This window comes from Hylobates moloch, unplaced genomic scaffold, assembly GCF_009828535.3.
Source record: "Hylobates moloch isolate HMO894 unplaced genomic scaffold, HMol_V3 SCAFFOLD_12, whole genome shotgun sequence".
NCBI classification, from domain to species: domain Eukaryota; kingdom Metazoa; phylum Chordata; class Mammalia; order Primates; family Hylobatidae; genus Hylobates; species Hylobates moloch.
In genome coordinates, this window is record NW_026652287.1 from 23,520,446 (window position 1) to 23,537,570 (window position 17,125).

The 17,125-nt window shown below is 45.4% G+C and overlaps 2 protein-coding genes across 14 annotated transcripts in view; one reads left to right on the plus strand and one right to left on the minus strand.

Moving 5' to 3' along the window:
* The window catches only part of UBE3B (ubiquitin protein ligase E3B), a 60,651-nt gene extending 53,965 nt beyond the window's left edge, over positions 1–6,686 (minus strand). Inside the window, exons 1-5 of one of the 5 annotated variants that reach the window (XM_058425301.1) lie at positions 6,400–6,684; positions 6,079–6,204; positions 2,413–2,517; positions 469–650; positions 202–322 (exon numbers count right to left, since the gene is read on the minus strand). In XM_058425301.1, the coding sequence (XP_058281284.1) occupies positions 202–322; positions 469–629 (282 nt within the window). In that variant the 5' untranslated portion in view covers positions 630–650; positions 2,413–2,517; positions 6,079–6,204; positions 6,400–6,684. The other 4 variants (XM_032168747.2, XM_058425302.1, XM_032168748.2 and 1 more) reach the window with 4 other exon arrangements.
* Positions 6,687–6,819: 133 nt separating this feature from the next.
* KCTD10 (potassium channel tetramerization domain containing 10) overlaps positions 6,820–17,125 on the plus strand; it is a 78,622-nt gene continuing 68,316 nt past the window's right edge. For 5 of the 9 annotated variants that reach the window (XR_009208954.1, XM_058425223.1, XM_058425222.1 and 2 more), the window contains exons 1-2: positions 7,527–7,660; positions 14,429–14,642. Coding sequence is in view for 8 of the 9 variants with exons in the window: in XM_058425223.1 (XP_058281206.1) it covers positions 7,631–7,660; positions 14,429–14,642 (244 nt within the window). In the remaining variant the exon portion in view is untranslated. Of the gene's footprint in view, positions 6,905–7,526; positions 7,661–7,826; positions 7,960–14,428; positions 14,643–17,125 lie in introns of those variants that run through there. The other 4 variants (XM_032168753.2, XM_032168754.2, XM_058425226.1 and 1 more) reach the window with 3 other exon arrangements.

The following is a 17,125-nucleotide window of genomic DNA, read 5'->3' on the forward strand; positions in this document are numbered from 1 at the left end:
CTTATAACGGTCAATGTGAAAAGATTCCTAAAAGCACTGGGCATAATCCCTCCAAAACAGGTCCCAAGAAAACAAAAGGGACAGGATGTGAGGGTGACAGTAATTACCTCATAAAGCTGCTATAAGAACTGAGTTAATATCAATAATTACAAAAGATCTGACATATGGAAGTATTATACATGTTTGCTATTATCGTTTTACCTCATTATCCTCTTTGATCCTGAATAAGAACAGCAGTTTCCTGGCAATCTTAAAAATACAAAGTGCACTTCTTTTAGTGGACTCAGGGTCATCTGCTTTAAAAAAGTCATCAATCTCTCTCCTAGAAAGGAAAGGGCAAAAAAAGACATTTTAAATTAAGAGCTTGTAGGACCTGGAAGGCTTTTTAAGCACTCTAGGAAAAAACTCATGTATCTGCTATTAATTGGGAGCCAGAGAAGCATGTGCTAGGGAGATCCTAGCCCTTACCTGATATCTCTCTGCAGTCGACTCCGACAGAGAAAACTCCGGACATGGGCCTGGATCACGACAGCTGCCCGCTCCCGCTCCTTCTGCACAAGCCTTTCTTCTCGTGCCTGACGGGCTCTATCGATGAACCATGCTCTCGAGGTCTGAGACAAGGTGAACATGTTTGCAAACTTGCACAAACCCTGCAAGGAAAATGGGCAAGTAGGTGTTGTAGATTGTTGTGTGAAAAACACACGTAGAAAGGGGCTCAAGAGCAGAGGGTGGGCAGGGACCTGGGCAGCAGAGATACTCAGGACCTGTCAACACCCTCCAAAGTGCTAACAGCTCTCCGGCACAAGTCCCGACCTCCTATAGGCTTTCATGCAACTCACCAAGACCAGGGATGCTACATCCTATATTAAATAATCACATTTTCTTAAGGGAAAGAGCACAGCACCTGGCATAGGATAAGGGCAGGCCCAGTTTTACGAATGAACAAAGAATGAATCAGTTCCACCCATAAAGCTCTAATTCAAACCAGGTATCCTATAGGTCAAAGATTCCCAGATACTTGAATTTTCTGGAGTAATCCATAGTATTTGGGAAACCAAAACTGAGAAGTCAGCTTTTATTTTGCCAAGTAAGGACTCGAGGGAAAAATCAAACATGATTATTTGCTGTCATCATCATTGTATTCATCCATTCACTAAACAAATATTTACCAGTGCATACTTTTTGACAGCACACAAAAAAGAAAGGGCCATTTTAACATTAACAAAGCAAAAGGTACACACTTCAGAATGCAAGAGAGTCCATTACATTGAAGATATTTGGTTTTATGTATAGCTTATTCCACTCTCCTTACAGTTACCATCCTGCCAAGAACCAGTGAAGACTTTACTGCAGAACTGGTCCTGTCCACTAACAGGCGCTTTTCTGAAGAGAAGCTCTAAATTATATACTCAGTTTTTATCTAAATCACCAGTAACTGTGAACGGCTTTTGCTAGCAGCCTAAAGCACACAGCATTGACCCACGGAGGCTCCCATACCGAGATGATTTCTTTAGATGCTTGATGACTTTGCGATTCTATACAAAATGTACAATCAGCCCAGTTAAAAACACTGAAATGAAGTATTCAGAAATCCAGACTTCCAGAAAACAATCTCTCTACCAGGCTACTTTACTCAAAGTAGCACCCACGTGAAAATATCATCCAGAGTAAAAAGATGGATGGCTAGAACTAGGGGCCATCTATCCTAAGTGAAATAACTCTGAAACGGACAGGTAAATACTGCATGACCTCACTTAGAAGTGGGAGCGAAACAATGGGCCCACATGGACAAACAGAGTGGAATAAGACAATGGAGACTCCAAAAGGTGGGAGATGGGACAGGGGTAAGGATTGAACAATTATTTATTGGTACAATGTTCACCATTCAGGTAAAAGCCCAGACTCCACCATTATATAACATATGCATACAAGAAACCTGTACCCCCTACGTCCATACAAAGAAATTTAAAAATTATTAAAATAAACATTGGACTTAATAATATTATCTCCTAGAGGTATTAAATGAATTACATGTTACTGAAAGGCATTTAATAAGTGTGCTCTATTATTAGTATTAATAAGGACAATAAAATAATACCCTTTTATAATAAAAAAAAAGTTGGTGCTAGCCTCCCACCACATGAACATGTCAAGGGACCTCTGTGACTCCTTCTCAACAGTGATCTGTCAAACATCATCAGTAATCCTTGAAACAAACTAACAGAGCCCACTTGACCACAGGAGGGAAGGTATTAGGTTGATACAAAAGTAATTGTGGTTTTCAACTTTTTTAAAAAAACACTAAGTCGGAATTACTTTTGCATCAACCTATAAAAGGCTTGGAGAGAAAAGGTAGCCATCTTCGGAATCATTTACTCTTCCTGCCCCAGCGGTAAAGTCTGGAGATCTCACCTGAGGACCTGCCTGTGTCGCAGAAATGCCAGGTAATCATTAGTGATCTTGCACAGGACTCGTGGCTAAGAACAGCTTCTCTTCAGAAAAGCTTGTTATTTTTTTCTGGCAGAAGCAGAAGAAAAAAATCCAGACTTAGGGTTAGATTTTATAGGCGTGGTATCATACATCTTCCTCACTGAGTAAAAATAATAACTACAATGCCAATGGTTTTTTTAAAAACACCACTGGGTCCCTTTATTTAATGTCTCATCTAAATGTTATACTGTATCTCTTCAATCTTCACAGTTTAAAGGGAATATGTTGAAAATAAATCCCAAAGTTGTTGCTGAATTAAAGCTGTGATGGGAAGCAAAATAACTTAGAGGTCATGGAATGTTAAAGAGCTATTGAAAATTATATTTGACATTTTCCTTTTTTTTTTTTTTTGAGATAGTCTCACTGTTGCTGAGGTTGGAGTGCAGTGGCATAATTTCAGCTCACTACAACCTCTGCTCCCAGGTTCAAGCGATTCTCCTGCTTCAGCCTCCCAAGTGGCTGGGATTACAGGTGTGTGCCACCACACCTTATCTCAGTTGGGATTACAGGTGTGAGCCACTGTGCCCGGCCATGTTTGACATTTTTTTTTTTTTTTTTGAGACGGAGTCTCGCTTTGTTGCCCAGGCTGGAGTGCAGTGGCGTGATGTTGGCTCACTGCAAGCTTCGCCTCCCGGGTTCATGCCATTCTCCTGCCTCAGGGTGTCTGACATTTTTAATGATATGGAAAAATGTTTATGCCTTAGAAGTGAATAAAGGGCTGCCTGTGGACCAATAAGATCCCAATTACCTAAAGAAAAATGCACACACACACATACAAAACCAGCATGAACTATGCCAACATGTTACCAGTGGCTGTTTTGAGGTACTGAAACTGTGGGAAATTTTCCTTAATTGGTCTGTATTTTCTAAATTTTCCACAGCATGCACATGGTGAAGCAGCACTGCACAGTGAGGGGCACACGGGCTTTGGGAGTCACCCGGAGTTGGAGCCAGTCCCTAGCTCTGCCACATACTATAGGGAGAATGTCTAAGTCTTTTTTTTTTTTTTTAAGGCAGGGTCTCGCTCTGTCATCCACGCTGGAGTGCAGTGGTGCAGTCATGGTTCACTGCAGCTTCTACCTCCCAGGCTCAAGCGATTCTCCCACCTCAGCTTCTCAAGTAGCTGGGACCACAGGTACACACCACCACATCTGGCTAGTTTTTAAATTTTTTGTAGAGGTGGGGTCTCGCTATGTTGCCCAGGTTGGTGGTCTCAAACTCCTTGGCTCAAGAGATCCTCCTGCCTTGGCCTCCCAGAATGTTGGGATTACAGGTGTGAGCCACCATACTTGGCCCTGAGTCTTTCCATCTTCATCTATTAATTGGCTTAGAGGTTGATAATGAGGACTAAATGTGATGATGTGTATCAGGTACCTATGGAGGTACTTGAGTGCACATTGTAGAGTGTATAGTCAATAAGTCTAACTGGTGTATTATTTTTATAAACACAAGGATTAAAAAAAAAAAAAAAAACAACTCTTCAGCAGAGGCTCCCACCTGAAAAGGTACTAAGGTTCTCTGGGTAGGAAATAATGCTGGCAGTCTGACATTTCTCACCCATTAACCTTTTTCCTATCTTAAGTGCACTAAGATTCACCAGTCCTGTCCCTTGGGCTATGAACTCCTGGCCCTGTTGTTTAGAGTGAGTAACAGATTCAAGCTCCTCAGGGCTGCAAAAGAGCAGGGCCCAAGCCACCAGCACAATGATATGCTCCCTCCATGACATGCAGACAGTGCCTCAATGGCAGACGGTCCATGGAATTAGAAGGGGAAGAGGGAACCTCTTCCTAAAAGAAAAACAAAGTTGCATGCAAACTGTACCTAAGTACTGTAAGACGATCCTAAAACTTTCACTTCTCCCAGGGGGCCTCCCAGGATAAGAAATTACTCTCATCCCCTTTCTTGAGATTATCATCCCTTCAGCAATGTTATTGGTTGATTTCTGTTCATACCACATAATAGCCTACACTTTACCGTTTTTCTCATCTTTTCCTATATACCTTCTCCACCTGCAGTGTATACCTGTGTATAGTATATATATAGTGTATACCTTATATAGTTCATCAATTAATGAAACACACAATCAAGTGTTTATTAAGTACTTATTTTGCTAAATGCCATGGAGAACCAAAGAAAAGGCTGTGCACAGCAGAAAAAGTCTTGCATCAGAGAAAGCGGGCCTTGGTTCTTTTTAGTACTCATTCTATCTGACATTTGGCCAAGTTACTTATCCTCTCTAGGCCTCAGTTTCCTTATGTGTAAATCGAGGGTAATAATAGTGTCTATGTCCTAGGGTTGCTGAAAGGATTAAATGCAACATTTATCCTTCTTGTACCTCAATTTAGTCATCACAACATTGTGATTAGGATTAAATGGGAAAATATTAACATGGGATATCTAAAAGCATGTAGCATGTAAGTGAGCTTTATTGTATTGTCCTTATGAAGCTTGCAATCTAGTTAGGGAAACAAGAATCATATAGGTAGAAAGATTAGAAAATAAGAGGTTGGTGATAACCGAGATCATTTAAAAAAGTAAATGAGTACCCATTATGTGTCAAGTCCTTTATAAGTGATCTCATCTAATAAGGACAGGAGTCCTATGAGAAGATCATTCATGATCTCATCTAGTCCAGTCTAGACCATTAGTATGTGGCAGAGTCAAGGCTGTAATAACTAAGAGGCAGGATTCAGACTCTTGTCTTACCTCTGTATTTCCAAAGCTGAAGCATCATAAATACCAACTGCTGACTAAGCCAAGAGGATTTTCCCTGTACAGTAGGAAAAGCTGGGCCACCAGGTTTAATGACCACCACCATTTGCTCTGGGCAGACGGTGTATCAGACACTGTACAGATATTTAACCAACTTGTCTTTTCAACAGCTCTATCAGGTCTCGATAATCTTTTGTTTTTTTTTGAGACGGAGTCTCACTTTGTTGCCCAGGCTGGAGTGCAGCGGCACGAACTCTGCTCACTGCAACCTCCGCCTCCCAGGTTCAAGTGATTCTTCTGCTTCAGCCTCCCAAGTAGCTGGGATTAAAGGCGCCCGCCACCATTCCCGGCTAATTTTTGTATTTTTAGTAGAGATGGGGTTTCACCATGTTGGCCACGCTGGTCTTGAACTTCTGACCTCAGGTGATCCGCCGGCCTCGGCCTCCCAAAGTGCTAGGATTACTACAGGCGTGAGCCACCGTGGCCAGCCTCAATAATCTAATTTCTATTTAAAGAATAGGAGACAGGACTTAAAGAGACTATTCATACTAACAGCTATTATTTATTGAAAGCTACAGACTATCTAGGTGAATGCTTTTGAATCTGAATCCATCTATATCCAAAGCAGTTATTTATTACTAAGTAAAACAAACAAGATCCAGGGCTCCCCCGTTCACACAATGGCAAAGCAAAGAGAAGTTGAGAGTGCAAGATTGCCTGGGGGCTGAGCTGGAGTCAAATTACGACCAAGTTTTTCTTTATTCAGAACTAGGTGTCAGGCATCGTACTAAAACGTATTCACACCCTCTGTGAAACCAGCTAATTACTCCATTTACACAGAAGGAAACTGAGGTTCAGAGAGGTGAGGGAACTCACCCAAGGTCACAGAGCGAGCGAACAGTATTCGAACTCCAGTTTAGGTGAGTCCTGGGGCCCGGCGTCTTTCCTCGGCATCAACAACCACAGGAACAAATCACCCAGCATTAGTCCGTTTATAAAGGCCTACCGTCCCAAAAGTGAAAAGAGGTGGAAAGGGCCGCGGAGAGAGCCCCTGGAGCATACAAACCAGATCCCAGCACTTGTTCCTCCGACCTGGCCAGGCAGGGACTGTGCCCTACAGCCACCTCCCTCAAAGTCCCCAGCCCCACCACTCGGAGAACTGAAGACCCAGTTGTCACTCGCTACTCGCAGGCCGACCTTTATTCGCTGGAGGTCCCCGCACTCGGGGTCGGGGCCGCAGCTGCCACTGTCTCAGCCCAAAACACCCGAGTTCTGCCAGACCCGGGGCAGCAGCCGACGCACAACCGCCATTTTGCCCCGGGGTGTTCGCTTTCAGAACTCCGCCAGAAAGCAAGCATCCAGTTCCGGAAAATGACAGTTCCGCAGAGCTTCTTCGCCCGGGAAGGAAAACTTCCCCACACCTTGCCTCCCCTCTGGCAGCTGAAATAGCGGAAGTGGGATAAATGCCCTACCCAGCCGAGAGAAGCTGGAACCCATTCCGGCCGGGGAGGCTGGAAAGAAAACTGGCCCCTAGGCGCACAACGGACGGTTTAAGACGTTGCCCTCTGCGGGGCGGAAGTGGGGTGCGGACAGCGGAAGTTATCGCTCCGGCCCCGCCTCCGCCCCCGGCTGGCGTGAGCTGGGTGTTTCCTGCCTCTCTCAGTCCGGGTTTGGAGACTCCTGCGTCCTCCGACTTTTCATGGTAGGGAGGGCGGTGCCCACCGACTAGGGGCTGAGGGCGGCCGAGGGAGCTGGGCAGCAGCAGAGTATAAGAAGGGACAGAGAGGAGGGGGTGCGATGAGGGGCAGTCGCGATAGTGGAGAGGCATTTAGGGGATTGGTTGGGGGAAAGACCGGGGGTGGGGGAAGGGCTTTGGGTGGAGAATTAGGGGTGGTGGTGGTGGGGAGGCTCCCTGGCAGTTAGGAATCCGGGAAGCACTTTTGGACTTGGGAAGTAGATACGTGTGTGCATGAGGAAGGGGGTGTCTCCGAATGAGTCCTGAGTGCTGGTTGGAGATGGGAGTTGGTGATTGCGAGAACAAAGAGATGTCAATTGAAAACGGACGTTTGGGGGTGGAAAATGAGGATTTGGAGGATTATGAAAGAGAATGGGCAGGTTATGAGAAGGTGAGGTAGGATTCCTTGGGGCGGAGCGTTTGGGGTTTTGGAGGTTGTGGCTGGAGTCGCTGGGTTTTCAGGAAGTGGGGAAGGGGCTCCCAGGTGCGTCTGAACACACGGGCCAGTGGGGGAAAGAAATCGAGGGAGACCAGCAGGCGGATGTGCGTTCAGTGCTTGGAATTCTGGGGAGAGATGCCAGGGGCCTGAGGTTAGGATACCTGCGCCACGGAGTTCAGTGCCTCAGCTGGCGCCTGGGTACCTATCTGTAACTTCCATTGAGGCCAGAGGTGACCACGTCTAAGGAGCGGAGGATGTTTCAAGATCTGTCTCTCAGCTGTGGGGTTTGTCTGCTTGGGATCCTCAAGGGTCTGTTCCCTGAATAGCTCATTGTCCCTGGGTAAAGATGACCAAAGATTGGCCCAGATCTTCTTTCTATTTGCTTGCTTGTTTGTCACGTCCCTGGAAAGTGCAGTCTTAAGGGAAAATCAGTCCCAGTGACGCTGCTGAAGAAAAATCAGTTATCCTGTATCTGACTTTGACTAGTCTGCTCCATTTTGTGCAAAATAAGTACCAGCGGAGGGGAAGAAGGCAGCCTAAACCAGTGGTTCTCAATCTCTGGTCCCACCAGCAGCAACACCTGGTAACTTATTCAAAATGGCTGAATTTTCGAGCCCTATCACAGACTACTGAATCAGACATTCTTGGGTTGGAGCCCATCTTTCTGTTTTAACAAGTCCTGCAAGGGATTAGACTAATGATTTCTTGGTTTGGACTGTGTAATGAAAGGGGCATAGGAGTTGGGAGTCAGAGGGCTCTTATAGGTGTGATTCCTAGTTTTCTCCCCTAAAAAGTAGGGTTGATGATAAATATCTTTCTCACTAGAACATTGAGAGAAATAGGCCAAGAGTTTGTGTATTAAAAACAGGAAGAGAATGTCATTTGATGGAACAGTTGAAATTGGCTGTAGCTGTCTTATAAGCAAATTTTGGATGTAAAATGCTGCAATTATGTGACTTAGTTTAGTTGAAATGTAACAGCAGACTTTTCTGAGTTGTAGAAACGCCCTCAGTTTGGGAAGGTTTTATAACAAGCCTCAATACAGTGTTTCTTAAACTTTGCTGTAGGAATCCCCTGAGGTGATGCTTTGCTTCACATCCCTGGCAACTCTTAGATAAAGCTGGTTAAACACCTTAGCTAGGTGGCAGTAAGCCCTGGTCCCACATCCGAATCCCTCAAAGAGCTTTTTAAACACTAGTGACTGATCAGCCACCCCTCTGCATCTCTAAGATACTGATTAATTGATCTGGGGTGTAGCCCAGGCAAGCACAGGTGTGTGAGTTTTTGTTTTTTTGAGACAGGGTCTTGCTGTGTCGCCCAGGCTGGAGAGTGCGATGGTGTGATCTCAGCTCACTAAAGCCTCACCTTCCCTGCCTCAAGCAATCCTCCCACCACAGTCTCCCGAGTAGCTGGGACTACAGGTGTGTGCCACCATGACTGGTTAATTTTTTTGATTTTTTTTTGTGGAGATTGGGTCTTATGTTGCTCAGGCTGGTCTCGAATTCCTGGGCTCAAGTAGTCCTCCTGCCTCAGCCTCCCAAAGTGCTGGGATTATGGGTGTGAGCCACTGTGCCTGGCCTAGCATCATGTTTTTTAAGCACATCCAGGTGATTCTAGTAGCCAGGGTTGGGAACCACTGATCCCAAAGTTTGAGAGGCCCAAAGGAAACTACACAAAGGACTAGGTGCCAAATACTTTAGCATTCATTCTCTGAGGGTTTTGAAGATTATGGCTTTAACACTCCATTTTACAAGTTAGAAAACTGAGACTTGGGTTAAATTGCTTGAATTTCATGAAGGAAATGGTGGAACTGGATTGCAATCCAGGTTTGCCAAGACTATCCAGTTTTCCTTAACACACACACAGGCACACAAGACTTCTACAGAGAAGCATATAGAAAACGTGGGGTCAGGGATTTGGTGCGTTTTTTCCTACTGTACTTGCCTGAGCCTCCTTTCTAGTCGATGATTTTCCCCCTTCAGCTGATTTTTGTATTTTCATGCATGCGTACAGTTGCTTCCTCCCTGTGGCTCTGAAGCTGTGAAGCCGGGGCTGGCTTTGGTTTATGGTGTTTTGGTTTGTTTTTATGTGTCAGGTCAGGAATTCACTGGGCCAAGACTGTGGAGTTAATGGTAGCTTAAATAAGGGGTACAGTGCTTTTTAGAATAGTGGGCTGTAATCTTGGTGGGCTTTAAAATCTGCTGGGGGAGTTTTAAAAATTCTGTTGCCTAGTCCACATCCCAGACCAATTACATCAGAATTTTCATGGTAGGACCTAGGTGTCAGGAGTTTTGAGCTCCCAGCTGATTTCGATTGTCAACAACTGGAGAGCCACTGTTTAGAATCAGCAACATTATATTCAGGTGAGATGGAGAGAAGAGAGACTGACCATTTAACTGGAATAAACTTCTGATTGAGTCAGATCCCTAGCCAGTATCTCAAGTATTCATTGCCTGTTTCATGTAACCAATTTTGCTGTCTCCTGCCTCACCTCCCCAGCTTCATTAGTAATGAAATCAAACCTTTGAAACAAGTCAAAAAGCAGGATCCTGGCCAGGCATGGTGGCTCATGCCTATAATCTCAGCACTTTGGGAGGCTGAGGCAGATGGATCACTTGAGGTCGGGAGTTCAAGACCAGCCTGACCAACATGGAGAAATCCCGTCTGTACTAAAAATACAAAATATTAGCCGGGCGCGGTGGCTCACGCCTGTAATCCCAGCACTTTGGGAGGCCGAGGCAGAAGGATCACCTGAGGTCAGGAGTTCAAGACCAGCCTGACCAACATGGTGAAACCCCATCTCTACTAAAAATACAAAATTAGCTAGGTGTGGTGGTGCATGCCTGTAATCCCAGCTACTCGGGTGGCTGAGGCAGGAGAATTGCTTGAACCTGGGAGGCAGACGTTGCGGTGAGCTTAGATCGTGCTGTTGTGCTGTAGCCTGAGCAATAAGAGCAAAACTCCATCTCAAAAAAAAGCAGGATTCCAGTAGCAACAGCGGGGAGAGTCCTCCCTAGAGAGGTTTGCTGTGGGGGGGGGCGGGGGGGGGGCGGTTTCTGGTCCACTGCCTTGTGTCCTCAGTTCACTGTAACTTGGGCTCAAGGACACGAATGCTGCCAAAACTGTTCCCCCAAGGGCCTTGCCTACTATTAGGTTGACTGACCTTTGGAGTGGGGTGGGCTCTGAAAAGGTTCAGAGCTTTTGTTGCCTAATCTGGAGTCTCATTCTAGATCAGGATGGCTCCTGCCTTTATTTCTTAGTCATGCTGTCTGCCATTAGAGCTGGAAACAGTTTCCAAAGAGAAGATAGTTTGAGACTTCGGGAGCATTCTCAAATCATCATAATTTGAGTGTTTGGAGTGTTTACTCAGAGCTAGGGAGCCCTGTGAGGGAGGTGAGGCTGTTGGCCCTGGACACAGCTACTAAGTGGTAGGGCTGGGGCCTTACGCACAGGTCTAACTCCAAACCCTTAGCCACACTTTACCTCACAACTATTTTCAGGGCTTTTTGTACTTTTTAAAGAAGGGAGGTGAGGCTGGCCTTTCTCAGCTTATATATCACAGCTCTCAATCTACTAGGTGCGATGGTCTCTGGGCCAGCCACCACTTGCCCATGTCCTTCACTGGCCCCGTCACTGACTCAACTCCTAGCTTGAGAGTGACTGACCCTGTCGGGGCTGTGGCATCCAAATCCACAAAATGGAAATAACTATAGCGGTCTTCCAGCATTGTTTGGATTTGTAAAAGGCACGTGGTGGTAGAAATGAAGTGGTCAAGGGACATCAAGGGCCTTTCTGGAGCCAAGGAAATGTTCCAAGACAGCTGGATTGGTGTGGGGGCTACACAGGTGCAAGTATTGACCAAAACACATCAAACTGTACACTTAAGGTATATTTCATTATGTGCAAATTATCTTTAAAAAGGTATTGGAAAGCCAAAAAAGATACAGTCATGCACACATAATGACAGTTTGGTTAGTGACAGACTGCATATACAACAGTCCCTTAAGATTATAATGGAACTGAAAAATTCCTATAGCCTAGTGATAGTGTAGCTGTCATTTCAGTTGTAGCACAACATATTACGTGTTCATGGTGATGCTGGTGTAAACAGAACTACTTTGCTGCCAGTTGTATAAGTCTAGCACACACAATTATGTACAGTACATAATAGTCGATAATAGTAATAAACTTGATAAACTTGATATATCACTGGTTAATGTATTTACTATTATGGTTATTTTAGAATATACTCCTACTTGCTTTTTTTTTTTTTTTTTTAAGTGAAAACTGTAAAACAGCCTCAGGCAGGTGCTTCTGGAGGTATTCCAGAAGAAGGGATTGTTATGGGAGATGACAGTTCCATGGTTGTTACTGTCCCTGAAGACCTTCTAGTGGGACAGGATGTGGAGGACAGTGATACTGATAATCCTGACCCTGTGTAAGCTAGGCTAATGTGTGTGTATTTTGTAGTTTTGGATAAAAAAGTTTAAAAAGTAAAAAAAAAAAAAAAAGAAAACTTATAGAATAAGGATATAAAGAAAGAAAATATTTTTGTACAGCTGTACAATATGTTTTTTAAGCTATGTTATTACAAAAGGGCCCAAAAGTTAAAAAAATTAAAAAGTTTTTAAAGTAAAAAGTTATAGTAAGCAAAGGTTAATTTTTTTATGGAAAGAAAAATATTTTAAATAAACGTAGTGTGGCCTCCCTGTGCGATGTTGATAAAGCTACAGTAGTGTACAGTAATGTCCTAGGCCTTCACGTTTACTCACCACTCGCTCACCCAGAGCAATTTCCAGGCCTACACACTCCTTTCATGGTAAGTGTCCTATACAAGTATGCCGTTAGAAAAAATCCTTCATATCACATATTTACTGTACTTTGACTTTACGTGAAGTATACTTTATGTACTTTTTTGTCTGTTTCATGATAGGCACCTTCCAAAATGCTAGATCGTTTCCCATAACAAACATTATATAAAATTAGATCTGAAAGGGGTGCTTAAAAAGTATTTGCATTTTGGGGCAAATTTCCTCAACACACACCCTCAGCCATGACCGTAAGCCTTTTTTTTAACCCCCCTTCGAAGTCTTCACAGTTTTTGGAAACTTTTATTTCCATAAGCTACTCCTGTCATCCCATGGACAAAGGATTTTTCTGAGGGAGGTGGCTGGTCATAACTGTTAGTGTGAAGTCTCTGGGGACTGATTTCAGAGAACAGCTAGAAGGGAGAGGTAACTGCTTCCTCTGGACATCTTTTGTGTTTGGCATCGGGCAGCAAAGACCCCAGGTGAGCTAAGCCTGAGCTTTTGAAAACGTACTTTCTTATGACTTTTCTTGATGAAAAAGGAACTGTTTCTTGAGAAAACATTTCTTTCCAGGAGGCCGTTCTTTCTCTGTTTCACTCTGCAAGGCCCTGACATGGCAGGTGTTATCCAGGCCACTGTTGGGTGCCATGGAGTTGGGGAGAGTTGGCCAGAAGAGTTGGATAACCTTGAATTGAATATTGTCCGTGACTGTCGCGTTGCCTCTGCTGTTGCAAGCTGCCACCCTTTACTCCCCGTCCCATTTACAAAAATAATGCTTGTGTTTTACCAGTTATAATCATAGTACCCATTCATTATAGAAAATCTGGAAAAGCTAGACAATTCTTTTTCAGTTTCAGGGAATAGTTCAAACAAGTTATGTGCTGTCAGTGCCCTGCAGCCAAAAACCACAAGGAGCATACCTGTAGTCAAGCAAAGTTGGGTTTATTCCTTGTTGCACTGGGGGAGCACTGTGGGACATCTCAGAGAAGGGCTGTGGGCTTGTGTTGGGTAATTTGAGAGAGAGTTCGGAGAAGTGGGGCTTTGCTCTGTGTTGGATGCTGCTGGTAAGCAGGGCTAATTCTGTGATTGGGTCTCAGTGATTCCTGACTTGAAAGCAGGAAGAATGGAAGGAGGCTAAACCTCTCATTGGTAAAGCAGCAGCTGTAACTCGTATTAGCCAGGATAGGGGATCTTTGGTCATTTTTGTATTTTGGTTAATGTTTATGTTTTCATCTGTGTCCAGACATGATGACTGGTCCTGTTTTTGTCTTGTCGAAAGGTCACAGAGTGGCCTTGTCTGATGGTGATGTGCTGTGAAAAACTGTTGATGTTCAATGGGAATGGTAAGGCCAGCCATAGGGGCCTACCCCAGATTCAGCAAAGATTCTGCTCACCCTTGCACATCTCCACCTCTACAATTTTACCTGTTCATTTCAGACATGTTTTCTCTGAGTACACATGTGCTGGATACCAGTCTCACTTTCTAGGCCTGCATAAATCAGCCACTGTATCCATTTCTTTGAGATGTACAGAGAGTCGGCCATGCTATCAGGGAGATGGTAGTGGGATCTTGCTCTTTTGGGCAGCACTAGTCTAGGAGGTCTAATTTTGCAATAACTTGGTTCCAAAAGTTTCCACGTCTGTTGTTTAGTCCTCAGAAACACCTTCTCCCCACAGGAAGTGATAGGAGTGCGAGCTGGAATCCCATTCACCTTCATAAAGCTTATTTCATCTGGGATGCAGCTGAAAGATGACACTTAGCTAGCTATTGAGTGGTACATGGCAGTAAGGAAATGTAAAGAGACCTGGGCAGTGCTTTAGGCTGTTTTAGGGTACAGCCAGGGTGTTCATGTGTACAGGTGCTAGGCAGAAAGGAAGTGCTTATAACACAAGAGTTAGTGGCACACTTGTGCCTGCAGGGTTGACAGGCAAGGTCAGTGTATGAGGCTATCTGGGTGGGTTTTGGGACAAACTAGGGGATGCATGGCCCTCTCTAGGGGGCACCCAATACCCCAGCTCCCACCAGTTGTTCCCCTGCTAGCCCAGTTGGCCTCTGATTTTAAGAGAAGCCAGAAGTCCAGATTTTTCTGTGAGCTCTCCTTAGTTGTCCACACTGGAAGCAAACTTGTAAATGTTGTGTATGCGTGGCCCAAGCAAAACACATCTGGAGGCCAGATTGAATCCACAGGCTGAAAGCAGTCAACCAGGCCTGATGTCATGACCCTGTGTCCTCTCCACTGACAGGAAGAGATGTCAGGAGAAAGTGTGGTGAGCTCAGCGGTGCCAGCGGCTGCTACCCGCACCACTTCCTTCAAGGGCACGAGCCCCAGCTCCAAATACGTGAAGCTGAATGTGGGTGGAGCCCTCTACTATACCACCATGCAGACGCTGACCAAGCAGGACACCATGCTGAAGGCCATGTTCAGCGGGCGCATGGAAGTGCTCACCGACAGTGAAGGTAAGCTCACCCGCCACGTGCCTGCCTCTGGCCATGCGTTATGTGGTCAAGGAGGGCTTCCCTGAAGAAGTGACATTTAAGTCGAGACCTGAAGATGTGTAGGAGGCAGTTGTCAGGGACTCCCACCATCTTGACCTGGTCATTGATTTGCTATGTTACTTTGAGAAAGTCACTTCCTCACTCAGGCCTTAACTTGCTTATCTTTGCCATGCTTCTGTGACTTCAGAGTGAAACTCAAGCCTGGGAGAGAGAGAGAGGTGTCTTCCCTGGACCCTTGTCCTCCCAAGATGGGGTCTTGACAAAGACTTGCCAACCTGGGTTTGAGTCCCATCTCCCCATTTAGTATCTGGTGATCCTAACCAAGTGGCCGAATCTTTTGGTCTCATTTTCTTCCTCTGGTGAAATGGGCATGACAGTACCCCCCCCCCCCCACAATGGGGCCATTGGCACATAGTCAGTATTCAGTGCATGTGTGTATATGTGTGTGTGTAGATAGATAGATACACACACACACACACGTTTTTCTTTTTCTCGTGGAAAGTCATGTTAGTAAAAGGCAAAGAATCGGCTGGGCACGGTGGCTCACGCCTGTAATCCCAGCACTTTGGGAGGCTGAGGCGGGTGGATCACGAGGTCAGGAGATCAAGACCATCCTGGCTAACATGGTGAAACCCCATCTCTACTAAAAACACAAGAAATTAGCTGGGCGTAGTGGTGGGCGCCTGTAGTCCCAGCTACTCGGGAGGCTGAGGCAGGAGAATGGCGTGAACTCGGGAGGTGGAGCTTGCAGTGAGCCGAGATCGCGCCACTGCACTCTAGCCTGGGTGACAGAGGGAGACTCCGTCTCAAAAAAACAAAAACAAAAAAAAGCAAAGAATCGTTGAGAGGGGCGTTATAACTACTTTCTACTCGCCTGGAATGATCAAAGAACCTCTGACAATGGGGCTCCATCCTTACCTGGCTGGGTTTACGGGCAGGTCACATGAGGTTTAAAAATAGCTCCATCCTTCATTCCTTGGCCTGAGATTGCTTAAGACCAGGCCAGGGCACAGCCTGGCTTGATCTTGACCCCGCCTTCCTGTTTCTGAGACTGGTCTTCTGTGCTGCTCCACCTTTCCAGGGACATTGACTTGGGAGGGTGGGTGAGTTTTCACAAAAGCGGGTGGGATTGGGGGACCTAAGCCTGGTGTCCCACAGTTCACTCTCTGATCCTAAGAAGGCTGAAGCTTGGGCTGCCCACTGGTGAGGACGTTTCTCTCTGTGTCCTGGGGAAGGCCAGGGTGTGGGGCTGGAGGTTCTGCTTCCTGTGAACTGTGGTTTCTGTTCAGGCAGCAGCGAACTGAGGTTGGAGCCCCAAAGCTGCCGTCTCACACTTAGCTTTTTATGAGTGGGAGGATCCCCTTTGCTGTGCCACACCCCGCATGCCCCGAGAGCATCTGTGGAAATCAAGACAATAGCACCCCCGCTGCTGGAGGAAGCAGGCGTTATCTGAGAACCAGGATTGTTGTGGTTTTTCTCATACCCTACCTAGTCTCTGGAGGGGCTCAGGAAAGGCTGCTGAGTTGCCTCGAAAGCTGAGTGAATGCCTCTTCTCGAAAGGCCTCGCCTTGGTGGCCTGATGCCATATCAAAAAAGAAACGGACTCCTCAGTCCCCCTGTCCCCGACTGGACAGAGCATACAAGTGGTACTGGCAGGACTGCTCACCTTCTAAATCCCTGCTATGAGATGTTTTTCGCCTGGTGCTGCCTGGAACACACAGGTTCTCGGGGGACACAGTGTCATTTTGACACTGCAAACTGTGACTTGTTTCATGTCACTGGAGCTCAGCCCCTGCTTCATATCATTATGAAAAGCTCATGGTATGGCATTTTATGGGGCATTTTTTTTTTTTTTTTTTGAGACAGGGTCTTTCTCTGTCACCCAGGCTGAAGTGCACTAGTGCCATCATAGGTCACTGCAGCCTCCATCTCCTGGGCTCAAGCAATCCTCCCACCTCAGCCTCCTGTGTAGCTGGGAATACAGGCATGCACCACTAAACCCAGCTATTTTTTTTTTTTTTAAACAACTATTTTTTTTTATTAATTTTTTGCACACAAAAACAATAAACATTTTCTAAAAATACATACAAACAAAAAGATGCGTATCAAACATATTAGGAAGGTTGCACATGGGAAGTCGGGAAATAGAAATGGGGGGTGGGAGTTAAAATAAATGAGAGAGGGACTTTATATGGATCAGTGATAATAACTCAATCCTCTATTTGACAAAGAAGAGGGAGAAGGAAGAGGAAGAAAAAGAAAGTGGGATAAAGGATCAGAAAGGGAGGAAAATAGAAAAAATTAGAGTATGACTCCAGGGTAGACCTGTTTTGTTGTCACTGAGTTGGTTGGTTGGTTTGTCTGTTGTATTTTTCATGTTTGGCCAAGTTGGCCAGACTGGTCTCGAACTCCTAGCCCAAAGTGATCAACCCGCCTCGCCCCCC